Source organism: Convolutriloba macropyga, chromosome 9 (genome assembly GCF_964194025.1).
Source record: "Convolutriloba macropyga chromosome 9, txConMacr16.3, whole genome shotgun sequence".
In the NCBI taxonomy this organism is placed as follows: Eukaryota; Metazoa; Xenacoelomorpha; order Acoela; family Convolutidae; genus Convolutriloba; species Convolutriloba macropyga.
The window spans coordinates 42,726,947-42,750,580 of record NC_134476.1 but is presented as its reverse complement, the minus strand read 5'-3'; the positions used below and the strand labels follow the sequence as shown (position 1 = coordinate 42,750,580).

General features: G+C 39.5%; 1 protein-coding gene across 1 annotated transcript in view; it reads left to right on the top strand.

Annotated features, from left to right (window-relative positions):
• LOC142346232 (uncharacterized) overlaps window positions 1-23,634 on the top strand; it is a 71,342-nt gene that overhangs the window by 10,641 nt on the left and 37,067 nt on the right. Inside the window, exons 4-5 of the mRNA XM_075398747.1 lie at window positions 8,107-8,217; window positions 10,473-10,622. Coding sequence (XP_075254862.1) covers window positions 8,107-8,217; window positions 10,473-10,622 — 261 coding nt within the window. The remainder of the gene's footprint in view (window positions 1-8,106; window positions 8,218-10,472; window positions 10,623-23,634) is intronic.

The window sequence follows — 23,634 nt, the reverse complement described above, 5'->3', positions numbered from 1 at the left end:
GAAATCCGATGCGGCGTGATGGACAACAGGAGAAAGCAGTAAGAGAGACAATGTGGAAGGATAGCAAGGCGGAAGAGGAGGAACGGCGGATCAAGAAAGAGAGGGAAGAGAGAAGGAGAAGACAAGAAGAGGAGGATGAGGAGTATTTCCAGGAACAGAGGCGGAAGAGACAGGAACAGGAAAGGAAAGTTGCAGAGAAGAAGAAGAAAGATATGCAAAACATGATTGTTGCTTTCATTATAGGAGGAATTGTATTGGTAGCCATTATTTTACAGAGCATGGACAAATAGATTTATCGTCAACTCCTTTTCTTGCTTTCTGTTTAGTCTTTCAAAATCTGTGAATTTCATTATTGTGAAAAAAAATTAATTGAATTGCTGACATGCTTGAGCATCTTTTTAACGTGAACCTAAAAAATAATTTCGTTTCTGCAAAATAAAACAGCCAAGAGTTGAATATGGATACAACCGAAACATGCCAACAGCTTCTTGGTGTTCCAACATTTTTTCAAAAAAGGGGGAATATACATGCGAGGCCTTTTTCTTCGGTCAAATTTTCACTTTTTGTTTATGCACAGTAGAGAAAAAGAAAGAGACTATTTTGGGGGCCCTCAGGATCTAATTTTGGTGGTTTATATAAAAGGGCATCAAAAATTAGAAGAAGGGAGACTCTGAAGTTCGAAGGAAAAATTTCCAAAAAAAATAATATTTTGATTTTTTTTCTCAAAATTATGTTGAAAAAACATATTAAACCCTCGACATGTATTCTGCTCGTAGCGAAATAAAATACGAACCACTTTTCCTCTGTATCAAAATAAATTTACGGAAAATTAAAGACTTCCGGCAATGATCTCTCAGAACAGCACAAATCAACTTTGCAAATGTGAAACTAAAAGCAGCAACATTAAATCTTTTCTAAATTCTAGAGTTGGCTTTGCAAACAGTTCTTGTTATATCAACAGAACTAACAAATTAGTCTTCTCAAAACTTCGGTGATCTAAAAGAACAGTTCCATCAAAAAAGAACATCAGATCATCAAATAACCTTACTGAAAATTAGTAGTGGAATTTTTTTTTCTTTTCTTATCATTATTTCTTTTCTTATCTTTATTATTTGTCCACTTGATATTGTCAGACCAGTTTTCAATAAGTCCAAAATGACAGCTTGTGTTTACATCTCGCTGATGACACATCTGCAAAATTTTAGAATTTCTTTTCTCATTTTGCTCATGAATTTTCAAGATAGAAAAAATTCAAAAAGTTAGATTCAAAATTTAAGTGTCAAATATAATTTCACTGATACAATTGCCTCCGAAAGTTCACTAGTTTTTTGAAAAAAATACCTCAATGAATAGCGGCGAAACTTGAGTATTGACCTATTTCCAAAAACAAAGTCTTGAAAAAATTCTTTTTTATGTTAATGTTCTTTATGTAAAAAGTGTTGTGTGTGTTGGTTTGTATGATTTTTGTGTGTCTATTTGTTCCAAAATGTACTACTCTTATTTTTCCAGGATCTGGTGATGAGTTTTCGTTTTTGTCTGCTGAAAAAGACGGCATATTTTTTGGTTCAAACAGTACAAGTAATTATCTGAAATTCAATTAAGTTGTCCTTGGATACCCAAAACAAATTTTCTGACGAATTTAAAAAGTTGTTTTGCAACCGTGGGATGTATTTTGGAACATTCTGTGCTGTGTACAGACCCGCAAGAGCCGTTCTTGTTTCTTTAACAAAATCTTATGCTATGATTAATTAGGTCTTTTCCGATTATACAAAGAACGTACTCTGAGATATTAAATGTTAGGGGGTCTAAGCAAGTGCAAATAGTGTGAAAATGGACCAGTACTTGATTCAAACCAGCATCTGATACTTGCAAGCCTATTGTGCTACCCATTTACAGCAACTGGTCTTATTTCTTGAACTTGGGAATCTCTTATAACCCGTTCTCACTTTCTTTCTTGTTCCTCAAGGCCTCATTTCTCTAGCGAAGTATACGTTGAACAAGTAGAGTCTGTTGTAAAATTCTGCCAAGATTATCATATGCACAATTTACTTTAGGTTGTTCTCTCTCATTCTTCTGGCATTGAATAACTTACATAGTCGCATTATGTTAAAATGTAACACTTGTGCTCGGAAGTTGCGATACATATTTATCACTCAACTGAAATTTTTTCACTAAAATAAATTGTGCATATAATAATCTTGACATAGTTTTTGCAACGAGATTGCACCTCAGTGCGGGGGGGGGGGGTCAGCGGAGTGGTGTGTGCACACAAACTAAAGAGTGGCAGATTGGAGGTTGGTGGTTCGAATCCAAGTTGCATCGAGGCAATGACGAAGTCATACGCAGATGTGTTAACGTGAAAGCATTTGCTGAAAATTGAACCACCTTTTTGCGACATTCATAGTTTTTGCAACGAGATTGCACCTCAGTGGGTGGGGGGGCAGCGGAGTGGTGTGTGCACACAAACTAAAGAGTGGCAGATTGGAGGTTGGTAGTTCGAATCCAAGTTGCATCGAGGCAATAACGAAGTCATACGCAGCTGTGTTAACGTTGTTGTTGTTGTTGTTATTTGCCTCAGTCCGATGTTGCGGTGTTGTCGTTGAGTGGGAGCGAGAGAAATTTAGCTGCTTCCACAGGTCTTGTCCAAAGTGACTTCACGGAGAGATTGGTGGGTTTCATCGGGCACTTAAAAAGATGTTGTGTTGTGTGTGGCTCTCGTTTACAGTCGGGGCACGTCTCAGACACATCATTGTTGATCCTAGCCGAGTAGGTCATGAGAAGCGGACTGAAACCAGAGCGGAGTTGCGCGAGTTGCCTTCTACTGCCTCTGGGGAGTGTTTTCTCACTGTCATGTATCTTCATGGGGGCAGCAGTGGCAAGTACCCTGGACGGCTCATAGTTGTTGATGGCGTCTTTGACTTCTGTTGTATGCATGTTCTTCAGAATCTTTCGGTATTCTTTGGATGTTATCTTGTCTTTATCTTCAGTTTCATCAAGGTATGGTTCGATATACCTGTTGTAACGGGTGTGCAATGATTCTTTTATGAGTCTGGGGGGGTTCGGCCTGGTTATAATGTGGTGGCCTGGGTGGGCTGGTAAATAGCGGGAGAGTTGTTGTTGAACGCATAATAGCCTCGTGTGTCGCCTGACTTCGAGAATTTCGGTTTCTTGGTGCAGATGTTCCTGGCTGGACATTAAAACACAGCCGGTTGTTGTTCGCAAGGCCGCATTCTGGACTCGTTGTAAGTTGTTGATGTTGGTATTGCTGGTGGTGGGACCCCACACTGGAGCTGCATAGTCTAGCAGAGGACGAACTGTTGCTTTGTATGTAATCAGAAGCGTCTCTTTAGACTGACCCCAGTTGGTTCCAGAAAGTGCTTTGAGCACGTTCAGTCGTTTGCGAGAGCGAGCACAGACGTCCTTAATGTGTGGGGTGAATGTTAGTCCAGTGTCAAATGTGATGCCTAGAATCTTGATTGTTTGAGAATGGGGAACTGGCTTGTCGTTGATTTTTACATTTGGGTTGATTTTGTACTGTTTCGGGTCCGTGGTAAATAGTGTGGAAGTGCATTTCTCAGCAGCGAGGTGGAGGTCGCGGCTATTGAAAAAATCTGCAAGGTTGGACAGGTAGGTGTTCAAAGGCCCAGTTGCTGATGGTAGGCAAGCTGTTGAGGTATTGGCCTGTGTTAACGTGAAAGCATTTGCTGAAAATTGAACCACCTTTTTGCGACATTCATATGAACTTTTACGGAAGAAGTTTCAAACATGGCCGGCTTTTGAATTAAAGTCTTTGAGTTTGAAGCTCTCCCTAGTTCAGGCCGGGACGTATAAAAAGATCGTTCTCAACCATTATATTGTATGAAAATGTTGCTCAAACTTAACAGCGATCCTCGACATTCGTTGGGATCAAATTAACCTCCAAAAAAGACCTTTAGTTTTCTCATTCTTTAGTTATCGCATTTTGGAAACCTTTGTTTTTTTTTAAAGACAGAGGCTTGCTTTTTTATCTTTGCATTGTATATGAAACGTAATTATGAAACTCCGAAGCTTTCTTACATTCTAGACCGAACATGCCGATCATTTCTTACGTAGAAAACCGAACATACCGAACATTTCTTGCGTCGTTTTTGTTCGGTCTTCTCAACTAGGGAAGTCACAAAAAACAGTTGACAGTTCAAAGTTGACTAATTATCCTCTTCATTAACCGCATCTATTCCTCTGTCATCCACTACGTACTTGGTTTAAGTTCTAACTAAGAGATCACAAAATTATTTGACTACAACAAATATAACTTTTAACGTTTCATATCAGTAGTGTCACTTCCAAAAGCGGAAAAGTCTAATGTATAACCAAAATATAGCTGTAACTTTTTAATTGAAAGAAGGACGTGAAATTATACAGGCCTAGGTCGAGGTTTTGTCGAAAAAATAATTGCGGTAAACAGCGGTGAAAAAAATTTACGGCAAAGTGCCCGCCTCTCTTAGCGATGAAAGCGGTGAAATTTTGTAAGATTTGAGATTTTTAACAGTGAACTGTTTTTTTAACCATTTTCAACGTATTCACCGCCATTCTTACATCTTTTTTGCAACATTTTCTCCGGTGAAGATATTTGGTGAATTTAGAGGTGAATTTTTGTGTGCGATTATCAGCGGTGAATTCTTTTCTATCAGCGGTGAAAAAGATATGCGATTATCAGCGGTGAATTCTTTTTTCATCGCATTCACCCCATTCAACGCTAAAAGTTACAATTCTGACTGACATCTTTTCACCATATTCACAAAATTGACATTTGTTAGAGATTTTTAGCGTTAACAACGGTATGAAAAGATTATAAGTTTTTTTTGAAAAAAATTCATTACGAAAATTGCCTCAACATTTCTTTTCTCTATACCGAGATATAGACTATATTAAACTAAAGGTATCAAACGAATTTGATTGGGCTTAAAAAAGAACTTGGATTGACAAATGAAAGAAAATAATCTCAATCCATGTAAAGAGTTTTTTATACTTCCATCCACATTAGCGTAATCAAACTCATAATGTACCCCCCTCGATTTGCTTTATAAAGTCATTATGCATTAATCATGTATTGCATTGAGGTCCTTTTTAAAGTTTTGGTGTTACCTCGATTTGCTTTATAAAGTCATTATATAAAGTCGAGATCAAAGATATATATCTTCACAAAATTAAAAAAAGCTAAACTGATTTCTCAAATTTTATCAATTGTTGGCATGAAACATAGATTGCCTTGAGGTCCTTTTTTTAGGTTTTGGGGGTACTTAACGACTGGATTCTGTGTTCTTTATTCATTTTCCAGGGCGGTTCAAATAAAATAATGCAAAAGTTCCAGCAGCAAAAGTTGATAGTTTTTTTCGCGACCGAAGACTTGTAAAACAAATTAAGATTACAGATTACTAATAAGCTGCCAACCGTTTTATCAGTAAGCTACCAAATTGTTTGAGTTCAAAATTTTTCAAAAATTTAGTGAAAAACATTTAAAATTGAATTGGGTCAAAAATATAGAGTAAATGACATTTTTTGCTTAAAAAAACTCAAGAAAATTTTAAATTTATTTAATCCGCTTGTGTAATGTTCCTGAAATAGCAGTAGACGATAACTTTATCAAAAAAGCAGTTCACTTTTTTCATTTGATTCCCAACACTAATACGGCTAAGTAATTTTTTTAGACCATTTCTTCCCAAGTCTATGGTTTCTGGTATACATAGGAATTCAAGTTACGCCATATGCCGTATTGCGTTCAATATCATGTATTTACCATTACTCTTTACTAATAAATAATACCATTATAATGTACAATTTAAGTAACTCAAAACCAACATTCCTCGTTTCATTTAGTGCAATCCACTTAAATTCTCATAAATTCTGATACTTCTATTCTTAAAAACTGAGTAAAAGACCTCCATAGTTAGACGGGCTGTTCAATCCCCACCACTGTCAAGATATTTCATAACGTAAAGCGATCAATTTTCAGACTTATTTTGTTTCATTAACTCAAAAACAATCGAATTTTAACTATAGAATAATATGTATCACATTTCAGGAGTTTTGCTCTTAATAATGATATTAAAATGCTAATTAATGAAATAATAATTAAGAGTAATTTAAAAAATCAAAAAATAAACTCTAATTCAAAGTTGTACAGACCTAGACACATTTTATAGACATATACAGTAAAAACATTTTCAGCCCTAAATACTAGAAAAAAAATGATCAACATTAATTAAATTTGCCATTTAACAGAAAAATCATGATAATATCAAATATCATCATAAAGTTTAAAAAAATGATTGGCTAAACGGCTAATATGTAGGCGCTCTCCTTTTTTTCAAATTAGTTTTACCTTTTAATCACGTTTCACATACGTCACGTTTTTTCAAGCTTGACGTCTGACTTACTTCTCGCACTGTTTCAACTGAAAGTATTTTAAATTCTTTCACTAATTGAATTACGCAATGTAGTGAATACAGTCAATAGCAAAAAAGCAAAAATCGAAAGAAATGAGATAAACATATGAAGTCGGGTCATTAAGTCGTAGTGCATTAGGATTAGATTATTAAAGTTCATTAGAGCGATTGCTAGTGGCCTTAGTATTAGGTTTAGTAGTTTTCAGTTTAGACGCCAAATTAAGTAAAGTTTAAAAATCTAACTAAAATTGCAGCTCAAAATAGAACTCTTTTTGACACTAAAATAAAACAGAAAAGAAACAGAGAAAAATCGGTCAATTTCTATCTCTTGTTTTTCTTTTTCTGTTTCATTTCGAATGTACATCAAGCGCGTCAACGGCGGCTATTTTCCGGCATTTTACCGGCAATGTTTATCTTTGCACAAATTTGCTAAACAAAAGCTTGCTTTTATTATCTACGAAAAACTTTTGGTAACAAATTGAAAACATGAAAAAAGAGAAAATCATCAATTGTTAACATCAAGAGGATGAATAAATACTAATATCAATTTAAAAACTAAAATTAAGACTGATCTTTAATTTAAATTTTTAATTTGGCTGTGTAATCTTTTCATCGGTTGAACTCATTCTAGTTAATACATTCAAGACAAACCCTTGTTTTACTATATCCGGTAATATAATATCAGCAACCTTTTTTGGGTTATAAACCATCACTATGTGGAGGATATTCAGAATCATCACAACATCTTATATATTTGTTAAAAAAATGTCTTTTAGGTTTATTGTGATTGACAAAGTTATAACTACGTGGATCAAAGAACTTCTAACTATGTTGCACAGAGAACTTGTTACAGTTCATAATATCTCTAGCGGTATGTATAATTCTCTTATGTCCAATTTGTTTATTTCTGCATAAATGTTTATCTCAAATTTCACACTCAACTCTTTCACTTGACATGATTTACATTCTGCTTTTCCCACATAAAAATCATCTTTACATAATCCTAGTTTACAAAAATTTACATTTTTTCCCCATTTTTAGGATCAGTTGTCTCGCTTTGCAGATCAATTTTGTTGTCACTTTTTTGGATCAGGGAACTGGCTGTGCAGATTACTCTGGTTTTTAATGGACTGGTTTTGCTGACAAAGTGACTTGGTTAACTATAGACAAAGTCTGTTCAAGCCATTTCTTTTAAATATAAACACCACTAACACATTTTGTTTTACACCCGAGACAATTCATAATATTAGAGCCATATTTTTTATTGCAATGAACAAACATTTGATGATAGGTTAGATTTACTTTTCCACGTTCAAAACAATTATGTTTCTCAATAATTTGCATGTACCTCCAGTTATGTTACCTCATTTATTTATATACAACCAAAAACTCAATCATTTTACTAACATGCTTTTTAAATTTAATTGATTCTTCCAATTTTGAATATTCTTCTTCAATTAGCTCATTGTTTTTTTCTGTCTACAAAACTTTTATTAAATATCTTCCCAGGAGATAAACCAGTATCGGAGTCTGAATGATATAAATGTGAGGGTTTATTTCCTATCTAAAATAAAGTGAGTTTTTTATCCGTGAGGGTTTTTCTCCGTAACCGGAGAATATGGTAAAGCTTTTGAAAGGGTCACTGTGATCTTCGTTTAAGATAGGCTGTTGTATGTTTTAGATGAGGCATCTATTCCTGCCACACTTGACATACATCAAACAACAGGAGGCATGTACTCTCTATGCCAGGAACACTTACCACACAAACGAACTCTTCAAAGTATTCGTCGTGGTAAGTATGCAAACAACGCATCACCATCACTCAAAGCAACCAACAACACTCTTAAAGTTAGCAACAGTAAAAACTGCATGCAATTTTAAATGAACAGGTAAATAAAGATTTTGTAAATAAATAAGCGAGACATTCATTCGAAAACAAGCTGTGCTACTCTTTCAACGTAAGCTTAACTAGAGAGGCTAGAGAGGGCATTGAACAGACAGGGAAGAAGAAAAAAGAAACAAGATGAATGAATCTGACATCTAAAGTAAGGATTAAAAAAGATTAATTACGTAAATGTTACGCAAAAATCAAAGTATTGAAACAAATTTTCGGCCAAATTGATAAGCTTTAGAAATCCAGATTCATGCAATGCAATGAAAGGTAAGGAATGAGTTGTGTCAGCTAGCGAAAATGCAACAACTGCGGTTGAACAAAAGCAACATGAGCTGAAAACAATACGTAATTACAATATTTTTTCAACTTTCAACATCTTCCAGGGTGAGCCTTTTTCTATTGAGTGATATTCTTCCCATTTTGCAAGATTCTTGCAAAAAATATTGAAATTTAGATATACGCAGTGCACCTAAACTTGACTTGCCTTCCTAAGAATTATAAAAGATATGCTCGTAATATTTACGTAATTAACCGCTTATTATGCTCTCATTATGTTCTTATTAAGCCCTTCCCGGGTTCAGTGCCCACCTGCGATACAACTTTTACATTTTTGTGCTTTTTTTCAAGAGGCATATGTAACAACTTTGATAGTTTGTTCGCCTCGATATTTCCAGTCTAAAAACCCATCAGTCGTTCAATTGAAAATCTGCTTTTTTGCTTTGGCGAATTGTTTTCAAATTGTGCTTTGGCGAAAACCGCCCTCCGAAGACAAACTTCATTTTTGAAAGAAGCTATTTTCAACGCTTGGGCACACAAAAAAGCAGTTTTAAAAAAATTTTATCACTATTTTTCAATACTTGAAAATATCTTATTTGGCAAGAACAGCATCTCTGCAAGGATGAAAAAAAGTTTTCACTCCGTTAACACCTAAAGAGCGCAATGAATCGAGTAACAGCAACAGCACAGTTCTTTTTAAATAATTTCCTCTGTCCAATCAAAAAGCAAAAAGTATAAGCCGTTCTTAATCATTGACACTTTGCTGGCAGATTGATTAGTTAGTTCGGAGTAAAATTCAAACAAATATTGCTGCCCGCAATTATCATACAGCAAAGTCAGCCGTTTTCTCATTAAATTTGGGTTTAAGTTGTAATAAACACCGAAGTACCACCAGGGAAGCAGATTTGCTCAGTTTTTTTTCTCAAATTTCAGGAGTTGCCACTCCACCAAGAGGTGACAAGAATCAACCAAAAACTACTCCTCCCATTGGCTAGACTTTACTCCAAATCAATTTTAATCTTAGTACTCATTTCAATGATTTCTTTAATCATATATTGATAATAATCAAATATCAATACTTAAAGCCAGGATTGTTTTAGCTCAGTGGTTTTTGTGGTTTAGGTCAGCACGGCACTTGTTATGGCTTCCCTGGAAAGTTTCTTTTTTTTCAATGAAACATTTTTGTCGTTTTTTTTTGTTTTTTTAATGATTCCTTTAACAATACCAATTTGTCAAAAACTAGAATCGCCAAAAAAACCCCTACTTTTTGTCAATTATCTCCATCACCACTTTAAGGAACCATAACAAGCGGAGTCCGCAAAAGTCCTGTCCGGTTCTTGAAAACTGGTTTTTAAACCTCAAAACAACATTTGCCCAACCTTTTTGATCTCTCTGCAATGATCCCTTCTAGTTGACTGTACTTGTTTGTACCTAAATATTAATTAGTTGCCAAAATGAGCACTTTGTTTTATTGTACAATCAATGTCGTTCAGAAAAAATGATTGCTAACTTTATCAAAAACCCGGTCATTTTACTGATGCCTGGCTCACTCAAGTTGTTAATGATGGAATTTTCGCTTGTTAAAGACCGAAATATCATGCTCTAGCTTAGCTCCCTCTCAGAGATTGTCTTCATCCGTGTCATTTCAAATTGTATGGCACTTCAAATTATCGATGTTCAGGAAATTAAAATAATAATTCATGGACTCATGAAAAGACCAGGCTCGACCCAAGTGTGTTGATGAAAAAACTCTCGCTCGGCCCTAATTTGGTTCGAAAAGACTTTACCTGAACTTTAACTAGGTGCTGGACCATGTAATTAAAGTGAATATTGGACAAATATTTAAATTGTGTATACCGATGTGTTATCATGTGCAGTGGTGTGAGAGTCAGAAGGTGTGTGAGAGACTGAAGTTGACTGATCTGTTAGTTAAGCCCATGCAGAGACTGGCTCAGTACCCCCTTCTAATCCAGGCTATCCTCAAAAACACCTCCGACACCCACGAGACACAGCAGCTACAGTCTGCCGTAAGCACCGAGCCTTAATTCATCTATTTGTAAGATATTTCCTCCCCTAGTCGATTTAGGATGTTAATCTTGCAAGAATCTTGCAAGATCTTGCAAGATTATGCATAATCTTGTAAGATTTTCTTGCAAGATCTTGCAAGATTAACAATTTTTTGCAAGATTTTCTTGCAAGATTAACATCCTCTTGCAAGATCTTGCAAGATTAACAGCATATTTTGCAGATTTTTTTTCTCTCCTTAACCTATCCTAAACAAAAAAAGCGCCTAAAAAAGCCGCGGAAAACCAATCCTATCCTATTTTAGTAACAAAAAAATGTTCCTATCCTAGACCTAAGTCTTATGAGAAGAAACTCAGGAAAGCAGATGAAATTTGAATTTAAAAGAAACAACACAAAAAAAAATAAATACATCACATCGAAAAACCAATCTAGCACAAGAAAACAACAGGCAGACGACTCCCTTCGCTGATCTTCTGTTCTTCTTTTTTGATTTTTCTTTGAGTTTTTTTTCAAACAATTTTGTTTCTTTTCATTTTCAAGTGACTGTGGTCTCGTCGTAGGGTGTCGTCTCCTCGTCCTCGGGTGTCACCGAATCCTGCAGAAAAAAAAGTGAACAACACAGAACAGCAAAGAAATCCCAAGCCCCTAAGCGCAAGGGTACCCCCCCAAACCGAGCCAAAGCACACCAGGGCAAAGCAAAGCCCAGCAAGAAACACCTAAAGCCCGCGCCGAAACCTAAGGGGGAGGGAAAAGCGAAACGGAAGCGCAAAAAACCTAGCTCCTAAACCGGCGCGGGCAAAGGAGAGACCACCCACCCTAACCTAAGCACACTATGGGCAAAAGCAAAGCCCGGCAAAGCAACACCTAAGGCCTGCGCCAAAAAGCCTAGATGGGAGGGGGTACAAAGAGCAACGCAAAACCTTAATCCTAAGTGGCGCAGGCAAAAAGGGCAAAGCACGTGCCCAAAACAAAGCAAAGCCTAAGCAGCGCGCAAAAAGCGGGGAGCACTAAGAGTGCCCGAAAACAGGAAAAGGGGGGGAACGACACAGCTTACCGACCAAACCGAAAACGCGAAGTCCTTGCAGAAGGGGTGACGACTCCACCACCAACACCAAAGGTCGTCTCCACCACCCAGGGCTCCTCGGTTGTCGTCTCCTTGTCCTCGGGTGTCACCGAATCCTGCAGAAAAAGAGAAAACTGAACAACACAGAACAGCAAAGAAATCCCAAGCGCCTAAGCGCAAGGGTACCCCCCAAACCGAGCCAAAGCACACCAGGGCAAAGCAAAGCCCAGCAAGAAACACCTAAAGCCCGCGCCGAAACCTAAGGGGGGAGGGAAAAGCGAAACGGAAGCGCAAAAAACCTAGCTCCTAAATCGGCGCGGGCAAAGGAGAGACCACCCACCCTAACCTAAGCACACTATGGGCAAAAGCAAAGCCCGGCAAAGCAACACTTAAGGCCTGCGCCAAAAAACCTAGATGGGAGGGGGTACAACGAGCAACGCAAAACCTTAATCCTAAGTGGCGCAGGCAAAAAGGGCAAGGCACGTGCCCAAAACAAAGCAAAGCCTAAGCAGCGCGCAAAAAGCGGGGAGCACTAAGAGTGCCCGAAAACAGGAAAAGGGGGGGAACGACACAGCTTACCGACCAAACCGAAGACGCGAAGTCCATGCAGAAGGGGTGACGACTCCACCACCAACACCAAAGGTCGTCTCCACCACCCAGGGCTCCTCGGGTGTCGTCTCCTCGTCCTCGGGTGTCACCGAATCCTGCAGAAAAAGAGAAAACTGAACAACACAGAACAGCAAAGAAATCCCAAGCGCCTAAGCGCAAGGGTACACCCCCCCCCCCCCCCGAAAACCGAGCCAAAGCACACCAGGGCAAAGCAAAGCCCAGCAAGAAACACCTAAAGCCCGGGCCTAAACCTATGCGGGGAGGGAAAAGCGAAACGGAAGCGCGAAAAACCTAGCTCCTAAATCGGCGCGGGCACAGGAGAGACCACCCACCCTAACCTAAGCACACTATGGGCAAAAGCAAAGCCCGGCAAAGCAACACCTAAGGCCTGCGCCAAACAGCCTAGATGGGAGGGGGTACAAAGAGCAACGCAAAACCTTAATCCTAAGTGGCGCAGGCAAAAAGGGCAAAGCACGTGCCCAAAACAGAGCAAAGCCTAAGCAGCGCGCAAAAAGCGGGGAGCACTAAGAGTGCCCGAAAACTGGAAAAGGGGGGAACGACACAGCTTACCGACCAAACCGAAGACGCGAAGTCCATGCAGAAGGGGTGACGACTCCACCACCAACACCAAAGGTTGTCTCCACCACCCAGGGCTCCTCGGGTGTCGTCTCCTCGTCCTCGGGTGTCACCGAATCCTGCAGAAAAAGAGAAAACTGAACAACACAGAACAGCAAAGAAATCCCAAGCGCCTAAGCGCAAGGGTAACCCCCCCCAAACCGAGCCAAAGCACACCAGGGCAAAGCAAAGCCCAGCAAGAAACACCTAAAGCCCGCGCCGAAACCTAAGGGGGGAGGGAAAAGCGAAACGGAAGCGCAAAAAACCTAGCTCCTAAATCGGCGCGGGCAAACGAGAGACCACCCACCCCAACCTTAGCACACTATGGGCAAAAGCAAAGCCCGGCAAAGCAACACCTAAGGCCTGGGCCAAAAAGCCTAGATAGGAGGGGGTACAAAGAGCAACGCAAAACCTTAATCCTAAGTGGCGCAGGCAAAAAGGGCAAAGCACGTGCCCAAAACAAAGCAAAGCCTAAGCAGCGCGCAAAAAGCGGAGAGCACTAAGAGTGCCCGAAAACAGGAAAAGAGGGGAACGACACAGCTTACCGACCAAACCGAAGACGCGAAGTCCATGCAGAAGGGGTGACGACTCCACCACCAACACCAAAGGTCGTCTCCACCACCCAGGGCTCCTCGGGTGTCGTCTCCTCGTCCTCGGGTGTCGCCGAATCCTGCAGAAAAAGAGAAAACTGAACAACACAGAACAGCAAAGAAATCCCAAGCGCCTAAGCGCAAGGGTACCCCCCCCCCCCGAAAACCGAGCCAAAGCACACCAGGGCAAAGCAAAGCCCAGCAAGAAACACCTAAAGCCCGCGCCGAAACCTAAGTGGGGAGGGAAAAGCGAAACGGAAGCGCGAAAAACCTAGCTCCTAAATCGGCGCGGGCAAAGGAGAGACCTCCCACCCTAACCTAAGCACCCTATGGGCAAAAGCAAAGCCCGGCAAAGCAACATCTAAGGCCTGCGCCAAAAAGCCTAGATGGGAGGGGGTACAAAGAGCAACGCAAAACCTTAATCCTAAGTGGCGCAGGCAAAAAGGGCAAAGCACGTGCCCAAAACAAAGCAAAGCCTAAGCAGCGCGCAAAAAGCGGGGAGCACGAAGAGTGCCCGAAAACAGGAAAAGGGGGGAACGACACAGCTTACCGACCAAACCGAAGACGCGAAGTCCATGCAGAAGGGGTGACGACTCCACCACCAACACCAAAGGTCGTCTCCACCACCCAGGGCTCCTCGGGTGTCGTCTCCTCGTCCTCGGGTGTCACCGAATCCTGCAGAAAAAGAGAAAACTGAACAACACAGAACAGCAAAGAAATCCCAAGCGCCTAAGCGCAAGGGTACCCCCCCCCCAAACCGAGCCAGAGCACACCAGGGCAAAGCAAAGCCCAGCAAGAAACACCTAAAGCCCGCGCCGAAACCTAAGTGGGGAGGGAAAAGCGAAACGGAAGCGCGAAAAACCTAGCTCCTAAATCGGCGCGGGCACAGGAGAGACCACCCACCCTAACCTAAGCACACTATGGGCAAAAGCAAAGCCCGGCAAAGCAACACCTAAGGCCTGCGCCAAAAAGCCTAGATGGGATGGGGTACAAAGAGCAACGCAAAACCTTAATCCTAAGTGGCGCAGGCAAAAAGGGCAAAGCACGTGCCCAAAACAGAGCAAAGCCTAAGCAGCGCGCAAAAAGCGGAGAGCACTTAGAGTGCCCGAAAACAGGAAAAGGGGGGAACGACACAGCTTACCGACCAAACCGAAGACGCGAAGTCCGTGCAGAAGGGGTGACGACTCCACCACCAACACCAAAGGTCGTCTCCACCACCCAGGGCTCCTCGGGTGTCGTCTCCTCGTCCTCGGGTGTCACTGAATCCTGCAGAAAAAGAGAAAACTGAACAACACAGAACAGCAAAGAAATCCCAAGCGCCTCAGCACAAGGGTACCCCCCCCCCAAACTGAGCCAGAGCACTCCAGGGCAAAGCAAAGCCCAGCCAGAAACACCTAAAGGCCGCGTCGGAACCCAAGTGGGGAGGGAAAAGCGAAAGGGAAGCGCAAAAAACCTAGCTCCTAAATCGGCGCGGGCAAAGCAGAGACCACCCACCCTAACCTTAGCACACTATGGGCAAAAGCAAAGCCCGGCAAAGCAACACTTAAGGCCTGCACCAAAAACTTTAGATGGGAGGGGGTACAAAGAGCAACGCAAAACCTTAATCCTACGTGGCGCAAGCAAAAAGGGGCAAAGCACGTGCGCAAAACAAAGCAAAACCTAAGCATCGCGCAAAAAGCGGAGGGCACTAAGAGTACCCGAAAACAGGAAAAGGAGGAACGACACAGTTTACCGCCCAAACCGAAGACGCGACGCGACGTCCATGCAGAAGACATCGACTTTTTGTATACTTAGGGTGGTCGGTCTCCACCTCAAAGAATTTCCTTCACCAATTCGTGTACATAAACATGAAAACCAAAAGCAGCAAGAGTCAATTTCTTTTTTAAAGTAATCTATGTGTCCCTGCCAGATCACACAGATTGTTATTATCGTTTTTTTCAACACCGTATTGCATTTTAAAAGTTTGAAAACTTGCGCAAGAACATTTCTGCAAATTTACGTGATATCAATGCTGCAGCACAACTTTTATCATTGAGACCTTATGATCATCTCTGGTCATTCTCATTGGATAAATTTGAAGAGCTCTTCGGCAAAAAAATGGCTTAACATTTTTCAACTTAAGATTTTTTTTATTGCATAATTTAAAATATTTTCTGTACCTAATGTTTTGTACCAACTTTTGGAAAAACTTGAGTACTTGTCGTTTGCATTTATCTGCAGCTAAAAAATTTCAATTGTCAGTATCTATGTGTCCCTGTCAGAGCACATTTTTCATTTAAAAATTGCAGTTGGTTTTTTCCTACCGTGCTCAAAACCAGCATGCTCTTCGAAACAATATTTGATAAAGCAAGAGAATTTTCAATTTTCGTTCATTAAAGTACGCTCTGTGATAAGAACAAATTAATTTTTGGGTAGTTATTTTATGTTTCGAATTAAACATTTATTTTCGCTTTTTACTGAGTTTTTAACTGTTTTCATTTTTTGCTTTCTTCTTGAAAACAATTTTAGGAACAGAAGGATTGAAAGAGAAACAAGCTTTTTTTGTTTTATTTTTTTTTCTGTCAACTATTTTTTCTTGTTTTTTACAAAAACTTTTATTATAGGACAACAAGAATTTTAAAAAATGTTGGTTCAAGAAACTGAATTGTTAAGATCTAGCATTCCGAGAGAGCACCTAATCAATCAACAACCAATTTCTTACGTTAACATAACTTTTCAGAACATGAACACTAGGGGTGAACTTCAAATCAGGTGGTCAATATACTGAGGAACAGAGAGAGCACTCGCTTTTTGCCGTCCTCATTCAAATGCGCCAAATCATATGGAAAGTTTTCTTTAAGAAAATGAATGGGCCTCACATAACGAGGACCAACGTAATCAGTTTGCATAAAGTTTTGAAGAAAAATATTAGTCTGTTGTATGGGCTCGTATTCCGTATCTGGCCGATTTAAAAGATCGACAACTTTAACTTCGACAGAATTTTCTTGTAGTCTCTTTGCGAAGCCACACAGCCCAGCAGCAGTTTTTAAAGGAGTTTCAGGGGTCAGCCAAGGTTTGTTAGGGTGTTGTGAGATGTCATTGTTTCCAAATAGAAGTATGCAATGGGTGAAATTGGCACAAAGCACTACATCTTCGCCGTTCAAAAAGGCAGCTCGGAAGCCGGGTCTGCAATGAACAGTGATTTTATAGGGCCGGAGAACAACATCATTTTCAAGTTCGTTTTGAATCCTCACCAGGTTGCTGTCCCCGACTATAACGATTGATGGACTAAAACACGCTCCGATTGAATACATTTTTTCCCAAGCTGGCCCTGACAGCGCAGCTTGATTTTTTGTGATTAATTAAACGCAAATTACGTACAGAAGCTTTCATTCAATAACAAAACAAAAAAAAGTTTCTTCATCTCAATTATGCTCGAATCCTTCTCTTATGACACTCACGATGAGAAAATTTTGCTCAACAAAAACTACAGTCTTGTGCTTTAAGTTACAAGTTGGAACCATTTTCAAAGACCCTAAACCAAAAAGTTCGTATATTAGGCCAAAATTATCAGAAGTACCAGTCAAATTTAAATCGCGGGCACTAGTAGCAGGTCTACCAACAGCATATGACACATCAGAAATTGAACAGTACGTACTAACACGAAAGAAATGACCGTCGCTTAATTGAATTACGCATTCTCCCAAGTTATTGTTAAGTCTGGAATAGGATAGCGAGCCAAAACATTGACCACTTTTATTGATAAACCTAGAAAAAAAAGAGGAAATATTCTTATTATCGCAAAAACGTAGAGTCTCGTCGTCTACCGTTGTCAGCCCCTTGAGATATTTTTCAGCTTGATTATTAGTAGTGCAATTAATCGCAGCTTGGTGCTTAATAAACTGTTGAACTATAGCCTCTGGTTCTTTAATTGTCCCTTGAACAGCACTTAGAAGGTTGTGATTTGCAGACTCAAAACAAAAGGCCGAAAAAAGCCAAAGGAGTCCGTTGCGCCTAACCTGTTCACATAAGTGTCGCATTGTATGAAAGTTGAATGACTGCGAATCCACTCCGTAAAGTTCTACAAAATTACTGAAAAAAAGAGTTATGAGCTCATCTGCTGACTTAATGTGAGCTTCGGTTGCCGTTTGTTCAGAGAGCAGTCTCATGGCTGTGCTGAGCACGCAGAAGCTTTTATACAAAACCCTACGGACGGGAATTTTTCTAAAAACAAGAGGTCCCACATGAAAAAAAAACAATTTGAGATCGAAAGCTTTCCAGAACTTGATCTCATCTAAAGACTTTATTCGGTTCAAAATATCGAAAGGTACTTTAACTTGCATCATTAAGTTATTTGCTTCCTTCAATTTTGACTTAGCTAAAGATACAAGCACTTTCGTCAAAACTTTACCTGTACCCAGAAAAACTTGGTGCATTGGATCAATTGGACAATCCCAAGGTAAATCTAAGATACTATTGAGGGGGGTTGAAGACTTAATGCCACATTTGATATAGCCATCTCGCTCAGCTGCCCAACCGCAGGCTTTAAAATCCTTATTTTCGCGAAGTTTGAAGGGTTTTGTCACGGAAAACAGCATCCTATAATTTTGCCAAAAGCCTTGTATGAAACAATGAGGACATGAAGAGTGGCCGTTAAATTGATTCATACATAAAACACTTGCCGTCGCTGGCATGTCTGCGACAATGGTTCTGATCCGAAAACTGATAGTTCCTAAACCCTCAATGAGCATAATTGGCTCGCACAAAGACTCGATTTCAAACACAATTAGGGGCAAAAGCTTATCAAAAAGTGGTTTTGATCTTCCATGCCAAAGACCTAGGAGAGAAAGATTTGAAAAAGCACCCCTTAGTTTTGGGGGCAAATTGAAAACTTGAACCCAAGTCGGCCAAACAGATAGTTTAGATGACTTGAAAGCTGATGCACCGTCTACATTTAAAACTAATTGTACCTCATTACTTTTGAAGTTGTCCCATTGAGTAAACCAGGGATAATCGTCTTGCCAAGACTTCAAAATATAAGTCGAATTTCGGATTAAAATTTTTTCGAGCTGCGTTTTCAGATCCACACAAACAAACTTACCACTTTCATACACATTAGATGTAAGGGCTGGTAAAAATGGCATAGAGAGTTTAGCGAAAAGATTATTAGGTACTGGAAGTGCCTTAGCAAAAAGCTTCAACAAATCATTTTTTGCATTTTTTGGTAGCTTATGCTTATCAGACAAAGCTTCAAAGTCCTTCATGAAGCCTTCAGTTGAAAGGCTGGCTCTCTCGAACAACTCTGTTCCTTCCTCCTGCACCTGAAAAGCACTAAAGATTTCATTACCGTTATTGAACTGGGTTTGACTGTTTCTTTCTTCAACATTTTCTGTTTCAAAATTGCCTAACATTATAGGAGTACCAAAAACGTCCGAAAGAGTTTGATCATGAGGCGGCTGCGGAGAAACAGAAAAACCTCTCGGAGACGAACTTGTGATCGGGTCGCAGCGAACAGGTGTACTTATTTTTTGGGGGCTTAGGGATTGATCAATTTTCCTAAAAAAACTGTTATAGCTCAAGTAAGATTCTTGATCAACATTTGAAGAACTCGAAATTTCGTATAGCGCGCGTCTAGGGAGCAGTTTTTCAAGTACAATTCTTCTTATTGGAGTTTCGGGAATAGACGATTCTAAAGAGGAGAAACTTGGTGTCGTAATTAACTGTTCGGTTATTTTTTTGCGTTTTCTTACCGGCTCGGGATCGTTTGGACAAGGGTCACCATGCTCGCTTTTGTAGGGGCAGAGACAATTGATGTTAAACTTGCCAAAATAATGACGATTGTAAAAAACAGTTAATTCATCGCCCGTGCTAATATTCTTTGTGGCAACGCAAACCACTAATCTACCTTTTTGTCTGTATTCGACGTTCGACCTACAGGAAGCATTAACGAAAGAAATTGGACCTAGCATAAGCCATTGCTCATCTCTCATTTTACTGCATAAAACTGACACGTCATTAAAACCTGGTATTATCTCCGCATCAGTAATTTCTGCCAGAAATCCTATGACACCATTTACTACTTCACCTTTTTGAATATCAGATTTCGTATACAGACCTAATTGAACATAGTCCTCATTTGGTAAGTAACTTACAGTTTTGTATTCAACCGAGAGCATACTTTTGCAGTACTCGTCGTCAAGAAACTTATGCATTGAAGTGATGTCATCGTTGTGTACTTCCTCACCCTCTATGAGAATCTTATGCGATGAAACAGTTTCTGTGTCCACCCACTTAGAAGTTAGTTGTTGATCAACCCTAGCTAGCTGTTTCCACGTCACAATGGACTTGGAAAAGTTTTTGGAGGCTGTGATATAGTAATTCAACAATCCCTGTGCCATGAATCTTAAAAAGCATAGTTAAATTAGTCAGATAAGCTAGAATTTTATTGGGAGAGGGATAAAAACAACTTTTCCTGAGATTCTTTAAAGCCTCATGACATTAAAAATATTCCGAAAATTCAATTAGATTGACATTATATTTTGAAACAAGAGGAGTAACTTAGCCAAAAAAGAAACTTTATTAGCGTCCCTGTCAGACCGCCATTTATTTTCTCGTTTCTTAACAACCTAAAATCAGTTTCGTAATTCAGTTCATGTTTCATGCATCATCTTTGCTTTAGCCGAACCGTTGCTTTCTTTCATGAATGCCGTACGCATTGGCAGCATCCTTTACACGTCTCAGGGCATAGAGGCTGTCCCCACAGAACCGTCTGACTGCTTCTAAAATTTATGTCGTAAGTAAAAAAAATTAAAAACTCCGAAAAAAACTGAAGTTCGAAAAATTTCAACCTCGAAAATAACTTTCATCTTCCTCAGAGGCTGGTACGCGTCCGTCCTTGACCGATCGTTGTGTAAACCAGCAAGTTATTTTTCGTTCCTCTTTTGATAGGATGCACCTCGTTAAAAACCTGCCGTACCCTGAGTAGTCATCGCTTGCACCACTGTAGGCCAAGAGATTTCGATTTTTATACATCAGCCGATTATTCGAGTTTTTCCGTTGTTTTTGACTCTGTTTAACGTTCTATGACAAAAAAGAATAATTTTAGTTTTAAACGTAACCAACTACGGTCAGCTTAATTGCTCTCAAGCGACAGTTTTCAAGCGAAAGGGTTCGTGGCCGGATATCCAGTAGAGGGGTGCACACGGGGATTGCTTTATCAATTGCTCATAAAGTTCGATCGTTCACGCAAAACATCAGTCCAGGAAAAAAAGCACAAAAAGACCAACAGGGCTAATATAATTGCTACAAACTTTGTTTGAAAGCAATTTAAAAAAAAACTTACAACTTTTCTCAATGATTTTGCATCCCAAAGCAAAAAGTTGTTTGCATCCACCTGAGCCATGTCTAATTGTCTTAGTGTCTCTTCAATTCTCTTAAGAACATTGACGGCGTTTCTATTCGGGCGAAACCTGGGTTGGTTTTGACCAGGCATTTTTCAACTTTTCAATTTATTCTGAAAAAAATCACATTTTGAGCAAACCTAAAATTCCTCTATAGACACGCACGACAAATTCAGTTGCCTTCACTTTTGATCGAGAGCTGTTAAAAACGTTCGCCAAGCTATCATTTTATTAATGCGCGAGATGAATCATGCAAAAAATTGAAACGATAATTAAGTGGCCTCTCAAATATTGAATAAAGCATACATCAGAACAATAGGAAAGTTGGCCGCAAAACAAGTGGGTCATATTTGTATTATAGCCCCAAAATCAAAATGAATACTAGCCCCATGAGAAAAGTTTTTGTACTTTTGTCCAATGGCATGCAGCAATTGAGTAAAACAGCACAAAGATGAGAGCTCAAATCTTCAGTTATAAAACAAGAAATCAAAAGAACTGGCATCAAAATAGAACAAAATAAAAAAATCCAGAAAGCCTTTTCTCTTTCAGAAGCAAGCCGTTTTTCAAATGTTCTTGTGTCCCTGACAGAGCACAAGCACACGTATTTCCTTGTAACAGCTTTTAAGCGTCCTCTTGACTAGAATCAGTTTCAGGATTACGATTTTCGTTTCCAATTGATTTTCGCTTTCGTTGCATATCCACACCTTGTTGGTTTACGTACCTGAGAATATCACGGTATTTCACCTCATTGAAATCGTTTTTCAAAGCACCCATCAAAGCGCTACGAAAAACTTCTGTTCGTTCCTCGTCTGCTGGCTCCCTCTCACCTATGAGCATTTTCCTTGGAGCAATGCAGTATTTTTTCCATTCCTCGGGGGTCCAAACTTTGTTAGAAATAAGAAGAGCACGTTCACGGGGTGTGTTGCCACCCAATCCCAAGAGATTAACACCATTATACATCAGCGATTCAACTTCGAAGGAGCGTTCGTTTTCTTCAATCGGGTCATCGCTGTTTTGCTCGGCATTTTCATGAAGCCGGTTGAGTTCCTCCATGGCTTTCCTCCCAAAGGTCTTCAATGAACGCATCACATCTGTAGCGGCGTCCAGCCTTTTCTCAATTTTTGTCATAACGAATTGGAACCGCTCCCTAGTGAACTCCTTCAAAAAAGTATTTAAGAGTTATTGAAAATTTCTAGAGCCAATAGTTTGTCGATTTGAGATAGCAACAAATGTTTTCCTAACAATCACATTGGCCATCAGTTTACTTAACATCCTAAAAGTAATCCTAAGTGGTTTTGCAGTAATCTCATTGGTCAAAAATTATTTTTGTGGAGCAAAACTTCATGTGTCCCTGTCAGAGCAAATGAAGACTTGATTTTTTGAACTAAATTCTTACTTCATCCGATTGGCTTGATGACGAACAAGCTGCTCGTCCTTCTGGGGTTTTTGATTTCTTAGACTTTTTCGCCGCGCGGCCGAAGTAATTCTCTACCAATGCGTCAACGAAGGGTGGTTCGTCCGCAACTGCCTCATTATCGATCACAAGTCGGCTTTGCGATGATGGTAAACCAATTTCCGGGCTGCAACTTGGCCGATCATTTTGATTGTTGTCAATTCGATTGCTGCCCTGAGAGCTACCGCATCCTATATTGATAGCTTCCTCCCTCGCAGCAGCGCCGTTAGACTGACATAATTCACGCAGGTATTTATTGACATCCTTTTCATATCCTTGATATTTGAATTCTCCTAATGCTTTTCCTCCATGAGCATAACAGATAATATCAACCTGATCTCCGTACATCAGAGAGACCTTCTGGGAGTTCTTATAGTCCAAAGGCCACCTTGGACTATCTGCCGGAATTTTACTAAATTTATCATCAATTTTGAAGTAAAACAAATAAAACCAGTTGGGTGGCAATTCGCAGTCGGAAACATTGAGAGCAGCGGCCTCTTTTTCGATCATTCGGGCTGATTTTTTTGTAGCCTCTGGAAGTTGACTCATTGCTAAAAAATTTTTCGATTCGAGCATGATTAGAGCAAAAAGTTTGATTCGAGCATAATTTAAAATTGAGAAGAAACTTTTGAGTCATTTAAATATAAAACACAGAACCCAATTCTTACCTCATTGGCAGTGAAGACTAGAAAACAAAATGACTCTCAAAATTTTGTTCTTGATGGAAACGAAAACGCGTCCCTGACAGAGCGCATTTTAATTTTTATTCCATTCTGAACGCAACCCAAACTAATTTTTTTTTACAAGAGCACATTTTTTTTAAGATATTATATACTAAACACATTTAAAACTTTTACCGCCTGTAGTACTTCTTGTGTGTGCGAGGAAAAACTTAGCTATAATTCCAAACTGTTACCATAACAAAAACGCTTCTTTTCGACGAAAAAAAATTGTCTCAACCAAAGTTTTTCAAGTTTTTCATTTCTCGTATATTAGATAGGATAAAGTCGGTTTTAAGATTTGTCCAGATTTTACACAAAGGCATATTGGATGCCTCCGCTGTACCTCAGTGGACACATCTGTTTTAAATGGGAATCTCAGAAGAATGGACTACTTGCTTTTTGATAAGTTTTACGAGACATGAAAAAAATGAAGATCTTTGGTCAAGCCATATTTTTTCGTTGAAAAAAGAAAATTTGCACTATTAACTACTTGGAGTTATCACTTAGGCTCTCCTAGCACACGGAAGAAGGACTAAAAGCAGGACAAATATTAAATGCGCTCACTATATAATCACAAATATGG